The following is a 19248-nucleotide window of genomic DNA, read 5'->3' on the forward strand; positions in this document are numbered from 1 at the left end:
AACGGAGGCACGCCAAGAAAGACGTATTAGCTGGCCTCGTCTAACAGCTTCGACTCACTTAACTCTGTGGCTAACACTTAGTGGTTTGATGCTTCTGGTACTAATCACGTGAACTAATAATGTGATTAATGCACGGTTAACAACTCGCACCGCGACACTGCACGAGGAAACCGTTTATAGAACGATGGCCATGACTTTCGTCCTTCGAATTCTTCTTTTTGAGTAGAAGGTACTCTTAGTAGATGCTCTCTTCTCAATAGAAGGAACTCGATAATCGCAGGCAAGTCGACGAAAGTTGCGCTCATGGTCATCGTTTCTGCTTCTCGCTTTCATTTCGAAAGCTTTCGAAGAAACGAAACACCCTGTTAAAGATCTATATCGCTAACGAGATTCGTGGTTGATGCAGCGCCGTCGTCCGAGCACGGACGTCCGAAGACCCAGCGTGGCGGACCTCGAGAATAAGATCAATCAGCCGAGCACACCTCTTCGAGATGTTGGACCAGCGGGACCACCTCAAATCGTCGATGTCCAGGAATCATATTCCGCCGTCGAAGGTGCTTATTTCGTTTTATTTTATGACAGATCTTTCCTCTCTCTATGTTTCGACAGAAATAATATTTGATATCTCTTCTGCAGACTCGACGGCGTATCTCACGGTCGGGGTGGAGGGTACGCCCGCACCGACCTTCAAGTTCTACAAGGGAATCACCGAGATCATCGAAGGTGGCCGATTCAAGTTCCTCACGGACACGGAGACCAACACGATCACCCTCTGCATGAGGAAGACGAAGCCCAACGACGAGGGTACTTACAAGATCGTCGTGAGCAATATCCATGGCGAAGACTCTGCCGAAATGCAACTCTACGTTTCCGGTAAACTCCTCTCTATTTTTTCTACCTCTCAGGAAGACCAGAGCCTCTAGACTAATCTTGATTCATCGTTTCAGACGCCAGTGGTATGGACTTCCGTGCTATGTTAAAGAAGAGAAAGTATCAGAAATGGGCAAGAGATGAACAAGAGCAAGAAAAGGTGGACTTGAAGGAAGTCGAGAAACCGATGCCAGCATTGAAGAAAGTAGAGAAGGTGCGTATGCAAATCTGTACGCGACACGATCTCTGTTGAAGAAAGGCCTCTTCGGGGTGAACGGAAACCTCGTTGAGGCTTATCTACTTAATATTTGTACGCATGTCGATAGAACTTTAAATTCGTTGCACTTCGCTAGTCGTGTTCTCGGGCAGTTGCGATAATCGTGTAACAGCTCGGTACGCTAAAGAATGTTGCTTGTCGTTTAATTGGAACTAGTCCAAGCACGAAGTCGAACAGGCTTATTCGATTTAATAAGAAACCGTGTAGAAGTTTCGGGTCCCGTCAAGGACTCGACGATCATCGAGGTTTTTGCTACGCATTCGGTACGTATGCATTACATTCTGGAAGCAATCTAATATCGATAGAATCGATCGGTTCGATGGCGCATACTCTCTTTCCTGGCATTTTTCTTCTCTGTACGTTTATCTTCGTAGTCGCTGCGCGACAGCGAGATGCATGGAAGAAGCTGGTATCAAGACGGGGAGGAAATAGTGATCTTGACGGAGGGTGAGGAGGTCCTTCGAATATCTCTAGACAAGAAGGGTGAAACTAACTGGAGCTGGCTCAAGGTTTTCAGCCATCATCCCCTCAGTAGATAACTCCTAGTCAGACACAGACGAGACTTACCTCGGACCTACTAACGTTCCTTTCTACTTTCTGCAATTTTAAGATTAACAATCACGAGCTACGAACATCTCACTACTTCTTCATTCATCCTATAAAACGGAGAAGAAGATAAGAAAATTGCAGAAAGTAAATTTCAATTAATACACGAATTCTGTCGGACGAAAGATACACTTGACTACTAGCTGCGAAAATTTCAAACTGACGACAAGACACGGACTACTTCCTGTCCTCAATTTATACAAGCACATTTAAACAACACTATATCACATGTACACGTGTTAGTTTAGAGCTAATGCTGCACTGTGAATCGTGATTACTATGCACCCGTGTCGTAAATAATATCGTATCAGTATTAACCAAAATCTCATTCATTAACCAGAGAATAATAACGTAAATTGCCGGCATTTTCATGAAACATTTTCATCAGTAAAGTTATCAGTAAATTTAACAATGCATGGATAGAAGCAACCGTATCGAGTAAAAAGCCGACGTTCGAGAGTAAAATTAACTGGTGGAAATTGTGTGTAACCCGCACGAACTGCTAGCAGCAAGCATTATCTCTAAATGTTCAATTTTGTGACGCGGATGGCCCCGATGCGATTCTAAAGTTCGCGAATTTCCTCCTGAAGATTCGCGGAAACATTCTATGAAGAATGATTCGGCTCGGATAAATGTGTTGCAAAATCGTGGTCATCCGAAATTCGATATCGCTGGTGGTATATAATAGTGGCATTAACGTGGACGTGTGTGTGTGCCGGGCATGCAGGACGTCTTCGACATTCAGCGCAGGCCAAGTTTGCAGGAGCTAATCGCCGACTGGCCGATACTAGCAACAACGGTCAAAGAGAAGGTTCGCGAATAATCTTAAGCAATCATTTTTCATTCCACGCGCTCAACACCACTTTAACCCCTTGGGCTTGCGTTGCAGTTGATGAGAAAGGCCGTAGCAATAGCCGAAATCATGATTCATTAATTGAACAGTACCGATTCACCATTGCATTCTACACTCCCAAAGGGTTAAAAGCTTCGAAGATGAGAGAACAAACGCCCACATTTCCGTCCCGCAAAGCTTTAGTAATCACTAGCGTCCTTACGTTAGAACGATTGCATCGACTCGACGAAGGATGCAATTCGAACAGAGTTTGAACTTGTTACATTGATTTGATTTTAAAAGAAAACAAAATAATAAAACAAGACCTGAAACGATCGCGAGATCTTCCATCGCGTTTGTGACTTGTTGGGTTCAAGTTGCTGTGCCAGCGAGGAAACTCTCGCGATCGATGAAAAACCTGCTTTGGCCTGCGCTTCTTCCTCTATAAGAGGAGCTCGGCTTTTCAGACCCTGCGCGAAAGTCTTGACAATTAATCGTGTAACAGATACTGTTTTCATTGGAATATGACTGGTGACGAATAGTACGTGTGCTTTGTACGCTTAACTTTGCTTAGCAACAAGCTCACACGATGAAGGAACTAGATATCTTCGATCAGACTTGTGACCTCAGACGAATTTTGTTGTTTTATAGAGTAGTGGATCTCGTAGACCCTCCCTGGCCGAATTAATTCCCGACTGGCCGACCCTGCACCATTTTACGAAGACGGAGGTTGGATCTTGTACTCCTCAACGCCAAGCACTAGAATCAAATTTCACGATCGTCCATCGATCTCGCGTGATATAGCCATCTTCCTTTTTTTTTTTTCTCTCTCTTACTATCTCGCTCCGTATTACTTTTTTACTGAACGATCTGCTGACAAAAACTTTTTCCTCGAGAGTTTTATCACGTTCAACTTTCATTCTCTCTCTCTCTCTCTCCCCCTCTCTCTATTTCTCTCTCTATTTCTCTCTCTCTCTCTCTCTCTTTGCATCTCTTTCCAGAGGATCCAAACGCGATTAATATAACACCTCCGCCGACGATTAGACTTGTACATCTTACTCTTTACCTTCTTACTTTTTTCAATTTTTCTTCTCTTATTCTTCTCTTACCCTTCCCTATTGTTTTGACTTGTTTTTTCAAAGTTATACCAATGTACAGTTTAGCAGAAACTTTGGAATCTTTGTCGAGATTCCTTTTACATCTTCCACCGCATCTATTTTATCATGAAAATTTTTTGCTGTATTTTTCTACATTCTGACGTTTTTTGTAGAATTTTTCAGTGGCTGTAGACCTCTTTGCCGTCAAGGCGAGCCGTTTCAGGCTTCAGAATAGTCGTTCTCATCGACCACATCTTTTCTCCATTTTTTCTCCATTTTTTCGATCTAATTTTTGTACAAGTGTATATCAACAATATTATTTTGTAGTTTTTTCCCTCTCGCTGTGACGAGAAACATCGTGGCTTATTCTCTGGCCACGATCGCCTTCGATCTTCTGATTCTGTTAACTCTTCTTCTTCCTTGTATGCCTAGCGACGCTGTCATGGTTGACGGTATTACTGGATGTTATGGTGTGTTCGTGTAGAGTCCTCGACTAACGAATACCTCTTGTTCACAGAAACAGGAAAGCTTCCTGAAACCACTGGTGGATCAATATGCCAAGGAAGGCAAAGACAAAAAGGTCGTCTTCGAGGCGAATTTCTCGAAACCGAACTGCAAACCGAAATGGTTCTTCCGAAAGGACGTAAGTCTTTTTATTCGTGCCTTCATTTATTTTTAACAATTATTCGATGGAACACGCCTCAATTAAAAAATTGTGTTCTCTTTAGGAACTGTTCCCATCGTCGAAATACAAGTTCAAAAACGAAGAAGATTGCTATCAGTTGATCATCTTGAATCCGAAGGTTGAAGATACCGGAAAATACACTATCGAAATCTCGGGCGTTTCGAGCACTGGTTTCCTCAACGTCGAGGGTAAGCATAACTTGATACTCCCTAAATTCTGTGTACATCACTGTGCAAGTATTAACGAGTGATTTGTCTGTTAATCAGAACCGGATCCAACCTACACATTCACCAAACCGCTCTCGAAGAAGACGAGCGGTTACACCAAGCACGAAGTTTACATGGAATGTACCGTCAGCTCCAATCTCGCCCAAGTTTCATGGTACAAAGGAAAAACGAAACTCGAGGTAGTTGCTTGATCGATCATTTTTTAGTCGCGATACTTCCCTGAGGTTTCCAATGATGACTGATTGATTATCTCTTCAGGATGGTGACCAATACAGTATATCGAAAGATATGAGTGGTGTCTGTCGACTGACTATAAAGAGTGCCACGCTCGAGGATAGTGGCGAATATACTTGCAAAATTAACAAGCAAACTGATAAGACTGAGACAGTTCTTACTGTAGTCGGTACGTTTTTCTAATCGAGGGATTGTAAAGTGGTCCACATCTGTACGGAATTACTTATCTTTAAAATACACCTTCTATCTCCACAGAATATCCTTACAAGTTCGTCAAAGTGCTGAAGCACCAGCAGCTCGTAGAAAAAGAGACTCTAACTCTACTTTGTGAGCTGGACGATGCAGGTGGTGAAGTGAAATGGTTTAAAGGTGACCAAGAAATCGTACCCGACAAGAGGTAACAATGTCTTCTTTTTATTAAGTTCGAAACGATTTAAAAAAGCAGACGCTTTAACACAAATGTAATTATTACTGTGCAGGGTACAAATCAAAGAAGAGGGCAGAAAGAGGAAGCTCATTATCAAAGATACAAAAATTACAGACGCTGGTCTTTACTCTTGTGTGAGCAATGCTGACAAAACCGAAGCTGAAATAACCATAAATTGTAAGTTGAATTAAGGTTGACTTCAGAAATTAAAGTCTACAATAATCTCATAAAATTGAATTTTTCAGACGCGAACCGTTTCAACAAGAAGCTGAAGGATACAGTGGCCATAGAAAGAGAAAAGTTGGTGCTGGATGTAGAACTTCAAGATCAGACTGCCACAGCAGAATGGTACTTCAATGGCGAAAAAATCGAGCCGAGCGAGAGGGTCGAGATCAAGAATTTGGGCGGTGGCAAGCATCAGTTGGTCTTCAACAATGTAGAAATGAGCGATGACGGTGAGATCACCTGTCAGAGCGGAGAGCTGAAGAGCAGCTGTAAATTGACTGTGAAAAAGGGAGAGAGCAAACCTATCGTTGAAGTTCCTGACAAAATTGAAGGTCCTTGCAATGCGCCACTTGTATTCGTCGTTCCCTACAAAAGTAAGTTGGAGATTTTTTGACAAGCTTTCCTTCATAAAGTGAAACGATTATTTTTTAAAATAATATTGATCTTTTTAGTTGAGGGCACGAAACAGAGTCAGGTAGAGGCTAAACTGATGAAAGATGGCAAACCATTGCCACTAAAGGAAGTCGAGGTAGTTGTCGGTGAAGACAAGATCACATTCAAGATCAAGAAACCCTCTCGCGATCAATCTGGAATGTACCAAGTGAAGATCGGCAATAACCAAGGAGAGGAAGTTAAAGATGTTAACATCAATATGCAAGGTATGCATTTTTAAATGTTGCAGCCCTTTCTTATCGATTCATTTGAAAATATTTCAATCGATACATCAAGCACTTCTGTACCTTTTCTTTAGACGTGCCATCGCCACCTACGGATGTCGATGTCAACGAAATCTTCCAGAACTCTTGCGTGGTGTCCTTCAAACCTTCGAAAGATGACGGTGGATCACCTATCACCAAATATGTTATCGAACGTCTGGACCTTAGCTTGAAGTCTCAGTGGGACAGTGTCGGTGAGGTCATGCCGGGCGAAAAATGTACTTACAAGGTAGAAGACCTTATCGCGAAGAAGGAGTACAAGTTCCGTATTAGAGCAGTGAACAAGCTCGGTTCCAGTGAACCAGCGATGTTCGGCAAACCAGTTCTTGCCAAAGATCCATGGGGTATGTAGACAAAAATCAATTAAAACTTTATGAACTGTAAAAATACTAAATAATTTGCTCTGTGAAATCTGTAGACGAACCTGGTAAACCCTCTAACGTGGAGGTAACCGACTGGGACAAAGACCATGCTGACTTGAAATGGACTAAACCAGAAAATGACGGTGGAGCACCCATCACTGGCTACATAATCGAATATAAAGAGAAATTCGGTAAGGAATGGGTGAAGGGCAAGGAGATCGAGGGTGACGTGACAGAAGCGACCATAGATGGTTTGAAAGAGGGTACCCAGTACGAATTCAGAATCAGAGCAGTTAACAAGGCTGGCCCTGGTGAACCATCCGACGCTACCAAGCCAATCATAGCCAAGTGTAGATTCGTGAAACCCTACATCGTCGGCGATGGCCTGACAAATCTTATCGTAAAGAAGGGCCAAGTTATCAAGTATGACATTAAATATGCCGGTGAACCAGAACCAGAGGTGCACTGGTTCCTAGGACAAAAGGAACTCGTACAAGATTCAGCAGAGAGAATCACCATCGACAAATACGAGAGAAACACTGTGCTTACCGTCAGAAAGACGACCAGACCTGATTCAGGAAAATACAAATTGGTTCTGTCGAACAGTTCTGGAACCTGTGAAAGCATTGCTGACGTAGTTGTTCTCGGTAAGTATTCAACAAGTTCTTCACTTCGTTTAGGTGGCTTTGCTGAGGTGACTATTAAGGAATATTCTCTTTCTAGACAAACCATCTAAACCAACTGGACCACTCAAGGTAGAAGAGGTACGCTCCGACCACGTCAAGGTGAAATGGCAAAAACCGGAAGACGACGGCGGTACCGAAATCACCGGGTACGTCCTTGAGAAAATGGATATGGATACAGGAAGATGGGTCCCTGCTGGAGAGGTTGGACCAAACGAGGATAACTTCACCTTCAGTGGCCTAACTCCCAAGAAGAAGTACAAGTTCCGTGTGAAGGCTGTCAATAAAGAGGGTGAATCCGAACCCCTTGAGGTCGACGAAGCTATTCTTGCCAAGAATCCTTATGGTAAATGTCTTTCCTTATTTTCCAAAGAATATTTGTAAAACTTGCAATTCTTATCCCACTTGATTTGTCCTTTAGACGAGCCTGGTAAACCTGGCAAGCCAGAAATATTCGACTATGACAATGTTAGCGTGTCTCTGAAATGGGAGAAGCCACAAAGCGACGGTGGTAGACCCATCACTCATTACACCATCGAGATGAAGGACAAATTCTCAGTCGATTGGGTCGAAGTTATGAAGACCGCTGACGCCAACCCTGAAGCGAAGGTCGAAGGTCTTAAAGAGAAGATGGTATACCAGTTCCGAGTACGTGCTCATAACAAAGCAGGCCCTGGTGAGCCCAGCGAGCCAACAGACAACCATCTCTGCAAACACAGGAACTGTATGTACCATTTCTGGTTGCAACATCTGTATTCTCAATCTTTTACTTGGATCTTTTTATCTAACTTTCTTTTCGCTTTTTAGTGAAACCGAGAATCGACAGAACCAACTTCAAAACGGTGATTATCAAGGCTGGTCGCACGCATAAGTGGTCAGTAGATATCACCGGTGAACCTCCTCCAGAATGCAAATGGATCTGGAGAGATAACATCCCACTCACAACCACGGAGCGTATCAAGATCGAGAATGTCGACTATCACACAGACTTCACGATCGTGAATGCGATGCGCAAAGACACTGGCAAATACACCCTCGTCGCCGAGAATGTTAACGGCAAGGACGAAGAGACTGTGGAACTCACAGTTCTCGGTAAGCTTTTTTCTATTCCACCTTGAGTTTCTAATCATGAAAACCGAACGAGTTAACTGTACATTTTTCATTTGCTATTCAGGAAAGCCAAGCCCACCAAAGGGTCCACTGGAAGTGACAGACGTTACCGCCACATCTGCCAAGGTGAAATGGGAGAAACCAGAAGACGACGGTGGTGTCCCAATCAAGGAATACGAGATCGAGAAATTAGACACAAAGACCGGCAAGTGGGTCAGAGTAGGAAAGGTACCTGGAAATTCACCACTCACGGAGTTCGAAGTGACAGGATTGAATCCAGGCAGTGAATACAAATTCCGGGTAACCGCTGTCAACGATGAGGGTGATTCTGAGCCTCTTGAAACTGAACGGGGAATTATTGCACGCAACCCATATGGTAAGTAGAAAGGACTTTATTAAATATTGCTCAGAAATTAATAAGACATTACGAAATAAGTACTAATAAAATGCAGATGAGCCTCACAAACCTGGAACGCCTGAGATAACCGACTACGATAACGAATCGGTCAGCTTGAAGTGGGCTGCGCCAGATTTCGATGGCGGGGCACCAATTGAAAAGTATATAATCGAGAAGAAGGATCGCTATAAGCCAGACTGGGAGAAAGCCATGGAAGTACCTGGCAATCAGCTTGAAGCCAAAGTGGCTGACTTAAAGGAACGAGGAGAGTATCAGTTTAGAGTGATCGCGGTAAACAAAGCTGGACCTTCTCCACCGTCTGACGCGTCAAGAATGCAAATATGCAAGCACAAAGCTCGTGAGTACTTTTCCTTCTTCGTTTTTTCGTAAAGATACAGCTTTATTCAAGTTCCAATATTTAATTGCCAATTTCTGCTCTAGTCAAACCGAGAATTGATCGTACAAACTTGAAACCCATCACTGTGAGAGCTGGCAAAACAATCAAATACGACGTGGACGTACGCGGTGAACCGCCACCAGAAATCACTTGGTACCACGTTAATCAAGCAGTCAAGAGCGGCGAGAACATTGAGATCATCAATGTTGAGTATAATACCAAACTGAACATCACCGATTGCGTGCGCAAAAATACTGGTGTGTGGAAGATAAAGGCTGTAAACCCTCATGGTGAAGACGAAGCCGAAGTCGAGATCACGATACTCTGTGAGTTTTAGCAAAGTCGATTGTTAGTCAAAGTAACTCTATCGACGAGCATATTTAATCTAATTCTTCTGTTTTTAACAGCGGCTCCTGATAAACCAAAGGGTCCTCTTAAAGTATCCGATGTCACCAAGAATGGATGCAAGCTGAAATGGGGTAAACCGGAGGACGATGGTGGCAAACCAATTACTAGCTACCAGGTCGAGAAGCTCGACAAGGCCACTGGAAGATGGGTACCTATCGGTCGTACTTCCGATACCGAAATGGACGTGAAAGGTCTCCAGGAAGGTCACGAGTACGAGTTCAGAGTGAAGGCTATTAATGAAGAAGGCGAATCTGAGCCTCTGGTCACCGATGGCACGACTCTGGCAAAGAATCCTTACGGTAATTCATTACCTTCCTTCTTTTCGAGCTGAATAATTTTGTTACAGTGAATTTTCATGGTTCATTGACCATTTTAGATGTGGCCAGCAAACCTGGCGTACCAGAATTCGAAGATTGGGACGTGGATCGCGTCGATTTGAAGTGGGAACCACCAAAGGACACCGGTGGTGCAGCCATTACTGGTTACATCATTGAAATGAAGGAGAAACCATCGACGCATTGGCAGGAAGCGACGGTGACCGATTCGCCGCAACCGAAAGGACGCGTAACTGGGCTGAAGAAAGGCTCGACCTATCAGTTCCGTGTCCGTGCTGTGAACAAAGCTGGACCATCTGAACCTAGTGACCCAACCAAGCCTCACATCGCAAAGGCGCGCTACCGTAAGCACTCTTTAACAGTTACAACCATTAAAAACTTGTTGGAGAACTTAAAATATTAATATGTTTCATATTTCAGTGAAACCACACATTAATCGCGAGAAACTACAACAGATCAAAGTCAGAGCGGGTCAGACGGTGAAATTGGAGGTCGATATCGAAGGCGAACCTCCTCCAACTGTCACCTGGCACTTTGGTGGCGCAGAACTACAAACTGGAGCCAACGTTAAGATCGATAACGAAGACTATCTGACAAAGATCCACTTAACCGATACTAGTCGCAAGCTCAGCGGAAAATACACGATCAAAGCTGTGAATGATTCAGGGCAAGACGAGGCTGACGTGGAAATCATCATCCTCGACAAGCCAGGAAAGCCCGAGGGTCCTCTGGAGGTGACGGACGTTCACAAAGAAGGATGCAAACTGAAGTGGAGCAAACCAAAGGACGACGGTGGTCTGCCCTTGTCCAGCTACATCATCGAGAAGATGGATGCGACTACAGGACGATGGGTACCAGCTGGTATCGTTGACCCAGACAAGACAGAGCACACTATTACTGGTTTGGAGCCTGGCCATAAATACGAGTTCCGCGTGAAGGCAGTTAACGAGGAAGGAGAATCGGAACCTTTGCAGACAGACGTTCCTATCGTTGCTAAGAATCCATTCGGTAAGACATTCAAATATTTCTTTTCAGACTATAGGGTATCTCATTTTTCCACCTTCACACTTTTGTATCTTTCTTCCAGATCCTCCTGCGGCTCCTGGCCTTCCAGAGATTATCGACTGGTCCGAGAACATGGTCAAATTGAAGTGGGAACCACCCATTAGGGATGGAGGTGCCCCAATTACGGGCTACATTATTGAAATGAAGGACAGGTTTGGAACCGCGTTCGTGAAGGCTGCTGAAGTCGAAGGACGAGTTTGCACTGGAACTGTACCTCGACTAGAAGAAGGAAATCAGTATCAGTTCAGAGTCCGAGCCGTCAACAAAGCTGGTCCTGGTGAACCCAGTGAAGCCACTAACCCACACACTGCCAAGGCTCGTTGGTGTAAGTATAATCTTGATTCTAATCATAATGTGGAAGATCCAGCTGTGCAAGTGAGAATTTTACAGTGAAACCATTCATCGACCGCACCAACTTGCAACCAATTACCGTGAAAGTTGGCCTGACTATGACCTTGGACGTAAACATTATTGGAGAACCGCCTCCAACTGTGACCTGGTCGTTCAATGGCAAGGAGCTCGCTTCCGACGATTTGATACGTATCGATAACATCGATTACAATACTAAATTTTACATTTTGAAAGCCAAGCGAGCTCAAACAGGAAAATATACCATTCACGCTAAGAATGAAGTGGGTGAGGATACTGCTGAGGTCGAAATAATGGTCCTTGGTAAACCTAGCAAACCAAAGGTACATACATACTATCTTTTTGTATTTAATATGAAGTTCTTCAAATTATTATTAACATTAATCTACTAATTAGGGTCCTCTGGAAGTATTCGATGTGAACAAACACGGTTGCAAGTTGAAATGGGAGAAACCCGAAGATGACGGTGGGGCGCCAGTCGAGTACTATGAAATCGAGAAGCTGGATCCCCTTACTGGACAATGGATCCCTTGCGGAAAATCTACCGAACCAGAAGCCACAATAACTGGACTTCAAGAGGGCAAACCCTACAAATTCCGTGTGAAAGCGGTAAACAGAGAGGGCGAATCCGACGATCTCGAAGCAGACAAATCTATCGTAGCCAAGAATCCATTCGGTACATTTAAATGTTTCATTTTTTATACCATTATGAATGATAAAACTTAGACTAATGAACGTGATGATTTTAGATGAGCCTGGCAAACCGGGTCGTCCAGAAATCAAGAACTGGGATAAGGACTTCGTTGACCTTGAATGGACTCCACCCAAGGACGATGGTGGTGCTCCTATCGAGAAATATATTATCCAGATGAGAGACAGAGAAGGAAGGCAGTGGATTGACGTTGCAAAAGTTCCAGGTGACCGTACTGTAGCCAGAGTGACCGATGGCATCGTGGAAGGTCACGAATACGAGTTCAGAGTAGTCGCTGTCAACAGGGCCGGCCCTGGAGAACCCAGTGACACCTCCAAGAGTGTTGTGGCCAAACCACGCTTCTGTAAGGGCATAATTCATTATCGTCTACCCTTTGCTTTGAATATCTCTGTATCTGATATTAACGATTTATCCATTTCTCTTTTAAAGTGGCTCCACGCATCGACCGTAAAAACCTACAGAAGAAAGTCATGCGAGTCGGACAGCTACTACGAATGGAGGCAGACATCCAAGGCGAACCACCACCATCTGTTACGTGGAAGCTCAAAGACGCCGTGCTCAAGAGCATGGATCGCCTCAAGATCGAAAACGAGGACTATCACACCACTTTCATCATAACCAAAGTGCAGAGATCCGATACAGGCACCTACACGGTGATTGCCACGAATGACAGCGGTACCGATCAGGTGGACGTTGAACTCCAGGTGCTGAGCAAACCTGGCAAGCCTAAGGGACCACTCGAAGTATCGAACGTCACTGCAGAGGGATGCAAACTCAAGTGGGAAAAGCCAGACGACGATGGCGGCGAACCAGTGGACCATTACGTCGTCGAAAGAATGGACGTTGATACTGGAAGATGGGTACCGTGTGCCACGAGCAAGACTCCAGAAGCGGAAGTCACTGGCCTCAACGAAGGCAAGGACTACCTGTTTAGAGTGAAGGCTGTCAATTCTGAAGGTGAATCGGAGCCTTTGGAAACGCCAATCCCGACTACAGCGAAGAATCCTTACAGTAAGTATAATTTGAATCGATCTTTGTTCCATTACAATGCTTACCTACTTCCAAATGTCTAAAAATCATTTAATCTTCTAAATTACAGCCGAACCTGACGCACCTGGTAAGCCAGATCTTAAAGACTGGTCCAAACATCACGTAGACCTGAAATGGAAAGCTCCAAAGAACGATGGCGGAGCTCCTATCGAGAAATACATAATCGAGAAGAAAGACCAATACGGTAAATGGCAGAAGGCGGCAGAGGTTCCTGGAAACAAGACCGAAGGTCGCGTGGAGGACCTCGTCGAAGGACAGAAGTATCAATTCCGCGTGAAGGCGGTGAACAAGGGTGGTGTCAGCAAACCTAGCGAATCAAGCGACAGCCTGATCGCCAAGGATCGTTACGCTGCTCCAAAGATCGATCGCACAAACATGAAGGATATCACAGTCAAGGCAGGCAATCACATTCGCCTGGACGTGAAAGTCAGTGGTGAACCACCTCCAACGAAGACTTGGTACCTCAACAAGGCCAAGCAGGAAACTGCTGGAATTCTGACGATAGAACTGGAGGACTACAGAACCAAGTTCATCGTGATGGCAGCGAGCAGAGCTCACTGCGGCACCTTGACGTTGAAGGCAGAGAACAGTTCTGGGAAGGACGAAGCCTCGATCGAAGTGCTGGTTCTAGACAAACCCGGAAAACCGGAAGGTCCACTCAAAGTATCCGATGTGCACAAGGAGGGATGCACCCTGAAGTGGAACCCACCCCTAGACGATGGTGGTGCGCCATTGGATCATTACGTAGTAGAGAAGATGGACACAGAAACGGGAAGGTGGATTCCTGTGGGACGCACAAAAGAACCAGGCATGGTCGTGGAGAATCTGGTGCCTGGCCAAGAGTACAAGTTCCGAGTTTCTGCTGTAAATGCGGAGGGTGAATCGGAACCTTTGGAAACGGAGCATGGAATCGTAGCCAAGAATCCATTCGGTGAGCGTCGAATTTTCATTCTATCTAGATCTATCCACGCAGCTTCATTGAAGTCTCTGATATTTGACACTATTGTGTTCGCGTTGCAGACGAGCCAGGCCCACCTGGACGCCCAGAGGCTACCGACTGGGACAAGGATCACATAGACCTAAGATGGACCCCACCATTGACCGATGGTGGATCTCCAATCACTGGATACATTATTGAGAAGCGCGAGAAAGACAGTCCACGCTGGATAAAGGCTTGCGAAACCGGACCTGAGTGCAAGGGACGTGTGGATAATCTCGACGAGGGTGTCGAGTATGAGTTCCGTGTGAAGGCAGTGAACGCTGCTGGTCCTGGTGAACCATCCGATGTCAGCAAACCCATTACTGCCAAGAGTCGACGACGTAAGAATATTTTACATTATTTTTCTTGTAAGGATTGACCTTTGTTACCCATCGTAATGCACAATTTATTTTTCCATAGTTGCACCAAAGATCGATAGAAGGAACCTACGCGATCTGACTGTACGCGAGAACGAAGCATTCCGCTTCGACGTGAATATCATTGGTGAACCACCACCAGACGTCACGTGGGTGCTTAACAATAAGAGCATCCAGCAAACAACCTACCGTCGCATTCAGAACGTGCCGTACAACAGCAAGTTCTTTAACGACAAACCCGAGCGCAAAGACAGTGGCATCTACAAAATAACAGCGGTGAATCAGCATGGATCTGACACCGCTGAAGTCGAAGTTACCGTTGTCTGTGAGTACATGCTCTTTCTATTGATTTATAAGACGCAACAAAGCCTCGAATAGAGGCCCAATTAATCAAAGTTCTATCGTAGGATCTCCGTGAAGAAAAGAAAATTAAAATTGTAATTATTTCAGCTAAGCCTGGCAAACCAGAAGGACCGCTCGAAGTGTCGGACATTCACAAAGAGGGATGCACGCTCAAATGGAAGAAACCAAAGGACGATGGCGGCGAGCCGATCGAAGGCTACCTCGTGGAGAAGTTCGATCCAGACACCGGTGTCTGGCTACCCGTCGGCAAGACAACAGGTCCGGAGATGAAGGTGGAAGGACTGACACCTGGACACGAATACAAGTTCAGAGTGAAGGCGCTCAACAAAGAAGGAGAGTCGGAGCCTTTGGAGACGTTCAGCTCTATCGTTGCCAAAGATCCATTCAGTAAGTGTTCATGCACGAAGACAATTAGTATTAGGAAACTTTGAAAACATGTATTAATGAAAATATATTCGTTTAGCTGTCCCAAGTCCTCCGGGAGCACCAGAGCCCGTCGACTGGACCGCCAACCAGGTAGAACTCACCTGGAAGGAACCAGTCAGCGATGGAGGATCACCTATTACTGGCTACATTGTCGAAAAGAAAGACAAATACAGCACAATGTGGGAGAAAGCTTTGGAACTTGAGACACCAACTACGAAAGCCATCGTTCATGGCTTGATCGAGGGCAACGATTACCTGTTCCGAGTGATTGCTGTAAATAAGGCCGGCCAATCAGAACCTGGAGACTCCAGCAAAACGTTCACGGCTAAGCCACGCTTCTGTAAGTATCTAATCACAACTTAAGGCGCACTTAGTAGTTTCGGTACAAGAGTTAGACTAACTATGAATGGAAGCTCGATACGCGTTACGCTAATCGAATACGTCGACTATGAGAATTTAATTTTTGACTTTCGTGGCACCGATCCAGCATCTTTTTTTATTATAACGTTGTATCCCTGACACGAAAGAAGTATCCTCGTCACAAATATACCGTTTACAATAGCGTGGCGCATAGAACACTATAAATAGTTGTCATTCGAACCAATTTTAGCACCTTTTGATCGATCGATCACGTATAAATCTGATTATTTCAGTGGCACCCAAGATCGACAGACGCAATCTGCGGGACGTTACTCTGTCGGCCGGTTCGTTGCTAAGGTTCGACGCGAACGTGATCGGTGAACCGCCACCACACATCGAGTGGCGGTACGGGGCGATCCCTCTGCACTCAGACAGAAAGGTGCAGATCGACAATACAGAATACAGTACAAAGTTCAGTATTCGTCCAGTTTCACGTGACGACAGCGGCGACTATACCGTCACAGCGATCAACTCGTCGGGAAGAGACGCCGTTACCGTGCAAGTCACAGTCACAGATAAGCCGATGCCACCAGAAGGACCACTTCAAGTCACAGATGTGCACAAAGAGGGCTGCAAACTCAAATGGAAGAGACCGAAGGACGATGGCGGCACTCCAATCGAGTACTACCAAGTGGACAAGATGGACCCAGAAACTGGATGCTGGGTACCTTGTGGTCGTTCCACTGAACCCAGTAAGTTGAATTTTCATCTTTAGAATATTCTCTGACTAGATCCATAAAGCTAGCAAACTGAGGATTCAAATCGTTGCGTTTCTTCAGATTTGGAGGTGACTGGACTGACACCAGGCAAGGAATATTTGTTCCGCGTCACAGCGGTAAACGCAGAGGGAGAATCTAAGCCTCTGGAAGCGGAACAAGCGATCCTTGCGAAGAATCCATTTGGTAAGTAAACTGGCATCCAAGTAGATCAATTTTATTCTGTAAGTTATTCTGTAAATCTTATAACTTATGTTTCAAATTTGCAGACGAACCAGGTAAACCAGGAGATCTCAGAGCAACAGACTGGGACAAGGATCACGTCGACCTTACATGGACTCCACCGACGAACGACGGTGGATCACCCATCACAGGATACATAATCGAAAAGAAAGACAAATATGGCGAATGGGAGAAGGCCGTAGAAGTACCTGCGTTCGAGACTTCAGCTACAGTTCCCGACCTCATCGAAGGCCAGCCGTACGAATTCCGTGTACGAGCGGTCAACAAGGCTGGTCCCGGCGAGCCGTCAGATCCGACGCCAACAATCATTGCGAAACCGCGAAACCAGCCACCAAAGATCGATCGTACGAACTTGGTGGAAGTCAGGATCAAAGCTGGTCAGAACTTCAGCTTCGATGTAAAGGTATCTGGTGAACCTCCACCAACCACAAAATGGATGCTGGGCAAACGCGAAGTTAGGCCCAGCGATCGTATCAAGGTGAAGCACGTAGATTACAACACCACCCTCAGTGTCAGAATGGCTACCAGGGCGGATTCAGGAAAATACACAATCAGTGCTGAGAACATAAACGGTATGGATGAAGCACTGGTGAAAGTAACAGTCCTCGACAGACCCAGTCCACCCGAGGGACCACTTAGAGCGTCTGATGTACACGCGGAGGGCTGCAAACTATCTTGGAAGCCTCCTGAAGACGACGGTGGACAGCCTATAGAGAAATATGTTGTGGAAAAGATGGACGAGGCGACTGGCCGATGGGTACCTGCAGGAGAAACAGACGGACCCGAGACGTCGTTGCAGGTGGAAGGACTCACTCCAGGTCACAAGTACAAATTCAGAGTTAGGGCGGTCAATAAGCAAGGCAAATCAGAGCCACTCGCAGCCATGTCGAGCATCGAGGCAAAGAATCCATTCGGTAAGTGAATATTTCATGTTTGGAACTTGGAAGTGAGGAACTAGTATTTTTATCTTTGCGATTATCTTTTTCAGACGAACCAGGAAAGCCTGGCACTCCAGTCGTCAACGACTACGACTCAGACTTCGTTGAACTGAGATGGGATCGCCCACAAGAAGATGGTGGTTCGCCCATTACTGGCTACATCATAGAGAAACGAGACAAATACAGCCCAACTTGGGAGAAATGCGCCGAAGTTGAAGGCGACGTGAACACTGGAAGAGTGAACGATCTTATTGAAGGCACTCAGTACGAATTCCGTGTTAGGGCTGTCAATAAAGCTGGACCTGGTGAAGCATCAGATGCTTCCAAGTCGCACTTGGCCAGGCCCAAGAACCGTAAGTTTCTTAAACTTTAGCATCGGTTTTAGCTAGTGCAATGTAATTGGAAAGTATTAACCGAAAATAACTCATTTTCAGTTCCACCAAAGATCGACAGGAAGTACATGCTGGACGTGAAAGTGAAAGCTGGTGGCTTCTTCGACTTCGACGTTCCAGTGAGTGGTGAGCCACCTCCAAGCAAAGAATGGACGCTAAAGGGTTCGCCGGTCGTAGCAAACGACCGCATCAAGATCATAAACGAGGACTACAACACGAAAGTCCGCGTGATCGAAGCGAAACGCTCCGACTCCGGCGTGTACACGTTGGAGGCGAAGAACATCAATGGCAGAGACTCTGCTACGTTGAACGTAAACGTCCTCGACGTGCCAGCCCCGCCAGAAGGACCTCTCAAGATCGACAACGTCACGAAGAATGGTTGCAACCTGAAATGGCGACCACCGAAAGATGACGGTGGATCAGAAATTCAGTATTACCAAGTCGAGAAGATGGATACAGAAAATATGCGATGGGTACCTGTGGCGGAAGCAACGACAACTTCCGCTCACGTGGATCACCTGATCGAAGGACACGACTACCAGTTCCGTGTGCGTGCCGTGAACAAACAAGGAGAATCCTTGCCGCTCACTGGCATGGACACGATTACTGCCAAAGATCCGTACGACAAACCTGACAAGCCTGGAACACCTGTTGCCACTGACTGGGACAAGGATCGCGTTGACTTGGAATGGACACCTCCCAGGAGAGACGGTGGATCACCCATTACAGGATATATTATTGAGAAGAAGCCTCGATTCGGAGAATGGGAGAAGGCGTTAGAGATCGATGGAACTAAGACAAGTGCTAGAGTTCCTGATTTGGTTGAAGGACAAGAGTATGAGTTCAGAGTGATCGCTGTGAACAAGGCTGGTCCTGGTGAACCATCTGAAGCTTCCTCGCCGATTGTTGCCAAACCACGATTCCGTAAGTGAACCACTTGTGACTTCTATGCTTGATTACACTATTAAAAACAGTAGAGATAATCGCAATTTTGTTTATGAACAGTTGCTCCATCATTCGACCCACATGCATTGAGAGACTTGGTTGTCAAAGCTGGACAGAAGATCAGCTACATCATTCCTATCCAAGCCTCACCTAAACCCACTGCCACGTGGAGTTTAGATGGAGCAGTAATTATGGCAGACACTCGCCATGAAATGTACACCACGAACACAGAAACTGTCTTTGAAATTCCATTCTCCGTTCGGTCTGATACTGGCCGATACAGTTTAACTTTGGTCAATGAACACGGAAAATTCAGGTAAGTTTACATGCGCGTTAACAAACTGTATATTGGAAAAGAGGAAGGT

At 45.4% G+C, this 19248-nt stretch overlaps 1 protein-coding gene across 39 annotated transcripts in view; it reads left to right on the forward strand.

The window, feature by feature from the left end:
• Positions 1-19248, forward strand: part of Bent (projectin protein bent) — a 60357-nt gene that overhangs the window by 26602 nt on the left and 14507 nt on the right. For all 39 annotated transcript variants that reach the window (XR_013002213.1, XM_076381192.1, XM_076381153.1 and 36 more), the window contains 38 exons: positions 407-554; positions 637-873; positions 948-1084; positions 4200-4325; positions 4411-4555; positions 4634-4773; positions 4853-4997; positions 5084-5225; positions 5308-5432; positions 5501-5854; positions 5933-6139; positions 6232-6540; positions 6615-7205; positions 7282-7587; positions 7663-7965; positions 8049-8333; positions 8416-8727; positions 8804-9106; positions 9190-9471; positions 9553-9852; positions 9930-10232; positions 10309-10896; positions 10976-11278; positions 11344-11645; positions 11719-11998; positions 12072-12377; positions 12464-13045; positions 13134-14015; positions 14105-14404; positions 14484-14765; positions 14891-15190; positions 15267-15569; positions 15883-16341; positions 16429-16551; positions 16635-17522; positions 17597-17899; positions 17981-18862; positions 18944-19199. Coding sequence is in view for 38 of the 39 variants with exons in the window: in XM_076381192.1 (XP_076237307.1) it covers positions 407-554; positions 637-873; positions 948-1084; positions 4200-4325; positions 4411-4555; positions 4634-4773; positions 4853-4997; positions 5084-5225; positions 5308-5432; positions 5501-5854; positions 5933-6139; positions 6232-6540; positions 6615-7205; positions 7282-7587; positions 7663-7965; positions 8049-8333; positions 8416-8727; positions 8804-9106; positions 9190-9471; positions 9553-9852; positions 9930-10232; positions 10309-10896; positions 10976-11278; positions 11344-11645; positions 11719-11998; positions 12072-12377; positions 12464-13045; positions 13134-14015; positions 14105-14404; positions 14484-14765; positions 14891-15190; positions 15267-15569; positions 15883-16341; positions 16429-16551; positions 16635-17522; positions 17597-17899; positions 17981-18862; positions 18944-19199 (12539 nt within the window). In the remaining variant the exon portion in view is untranslated. The remainder of the gene's footprint in view (positions 1-406; positions 555-636; positions 874-947; positions 1085-4199; positions 4326-4410; positions 4556-4633; positions 4774-4852; positions 4998-5083; positions 5226-5307; positions 5433-5500; positions 5855-5932; positions 6140-6231; positions 6541-6614; positions 7206-7281; positions 7588-7662; positions 7966-8048; positions 8334-8415; positions 8728-8803; positions 9107-9189; positions 9472-9552; positions 9853-9929; positions 10233-10308; positions 10897-10975; positions 11279-11343; positions 11646-11718; positions 11999-12071; positions 12378-12463; positions 13046-13133; positions 14016-14104; positions 14405-14483; positions 14766-14890; positions 15191-15266; positions 15570-15882; positions 16342-16428; positions 16552-16634; positions 17523-17596; positions 17900-17980; positions 18863-18943; positions 19200-19248) is intronic.

The sequence above is a fragment of the Calliopsis andreniformis genome, chromosome 6 (genome assembly GCF_051401765.1).
Source record: "Calliopsis andreniformis isolate RMS-2024a chromosome 6, iyCalAndr_principal, whole genome shotgun sequence".
In the NCBI taxonomy this organism is placed as follows: domain Eukaryota; kingdom Metazoa; phylum Arthropoda; class Insecta; order Hymenoptera; family Andrenidae; genus Calliopsis; species Calliopsis andreniformis.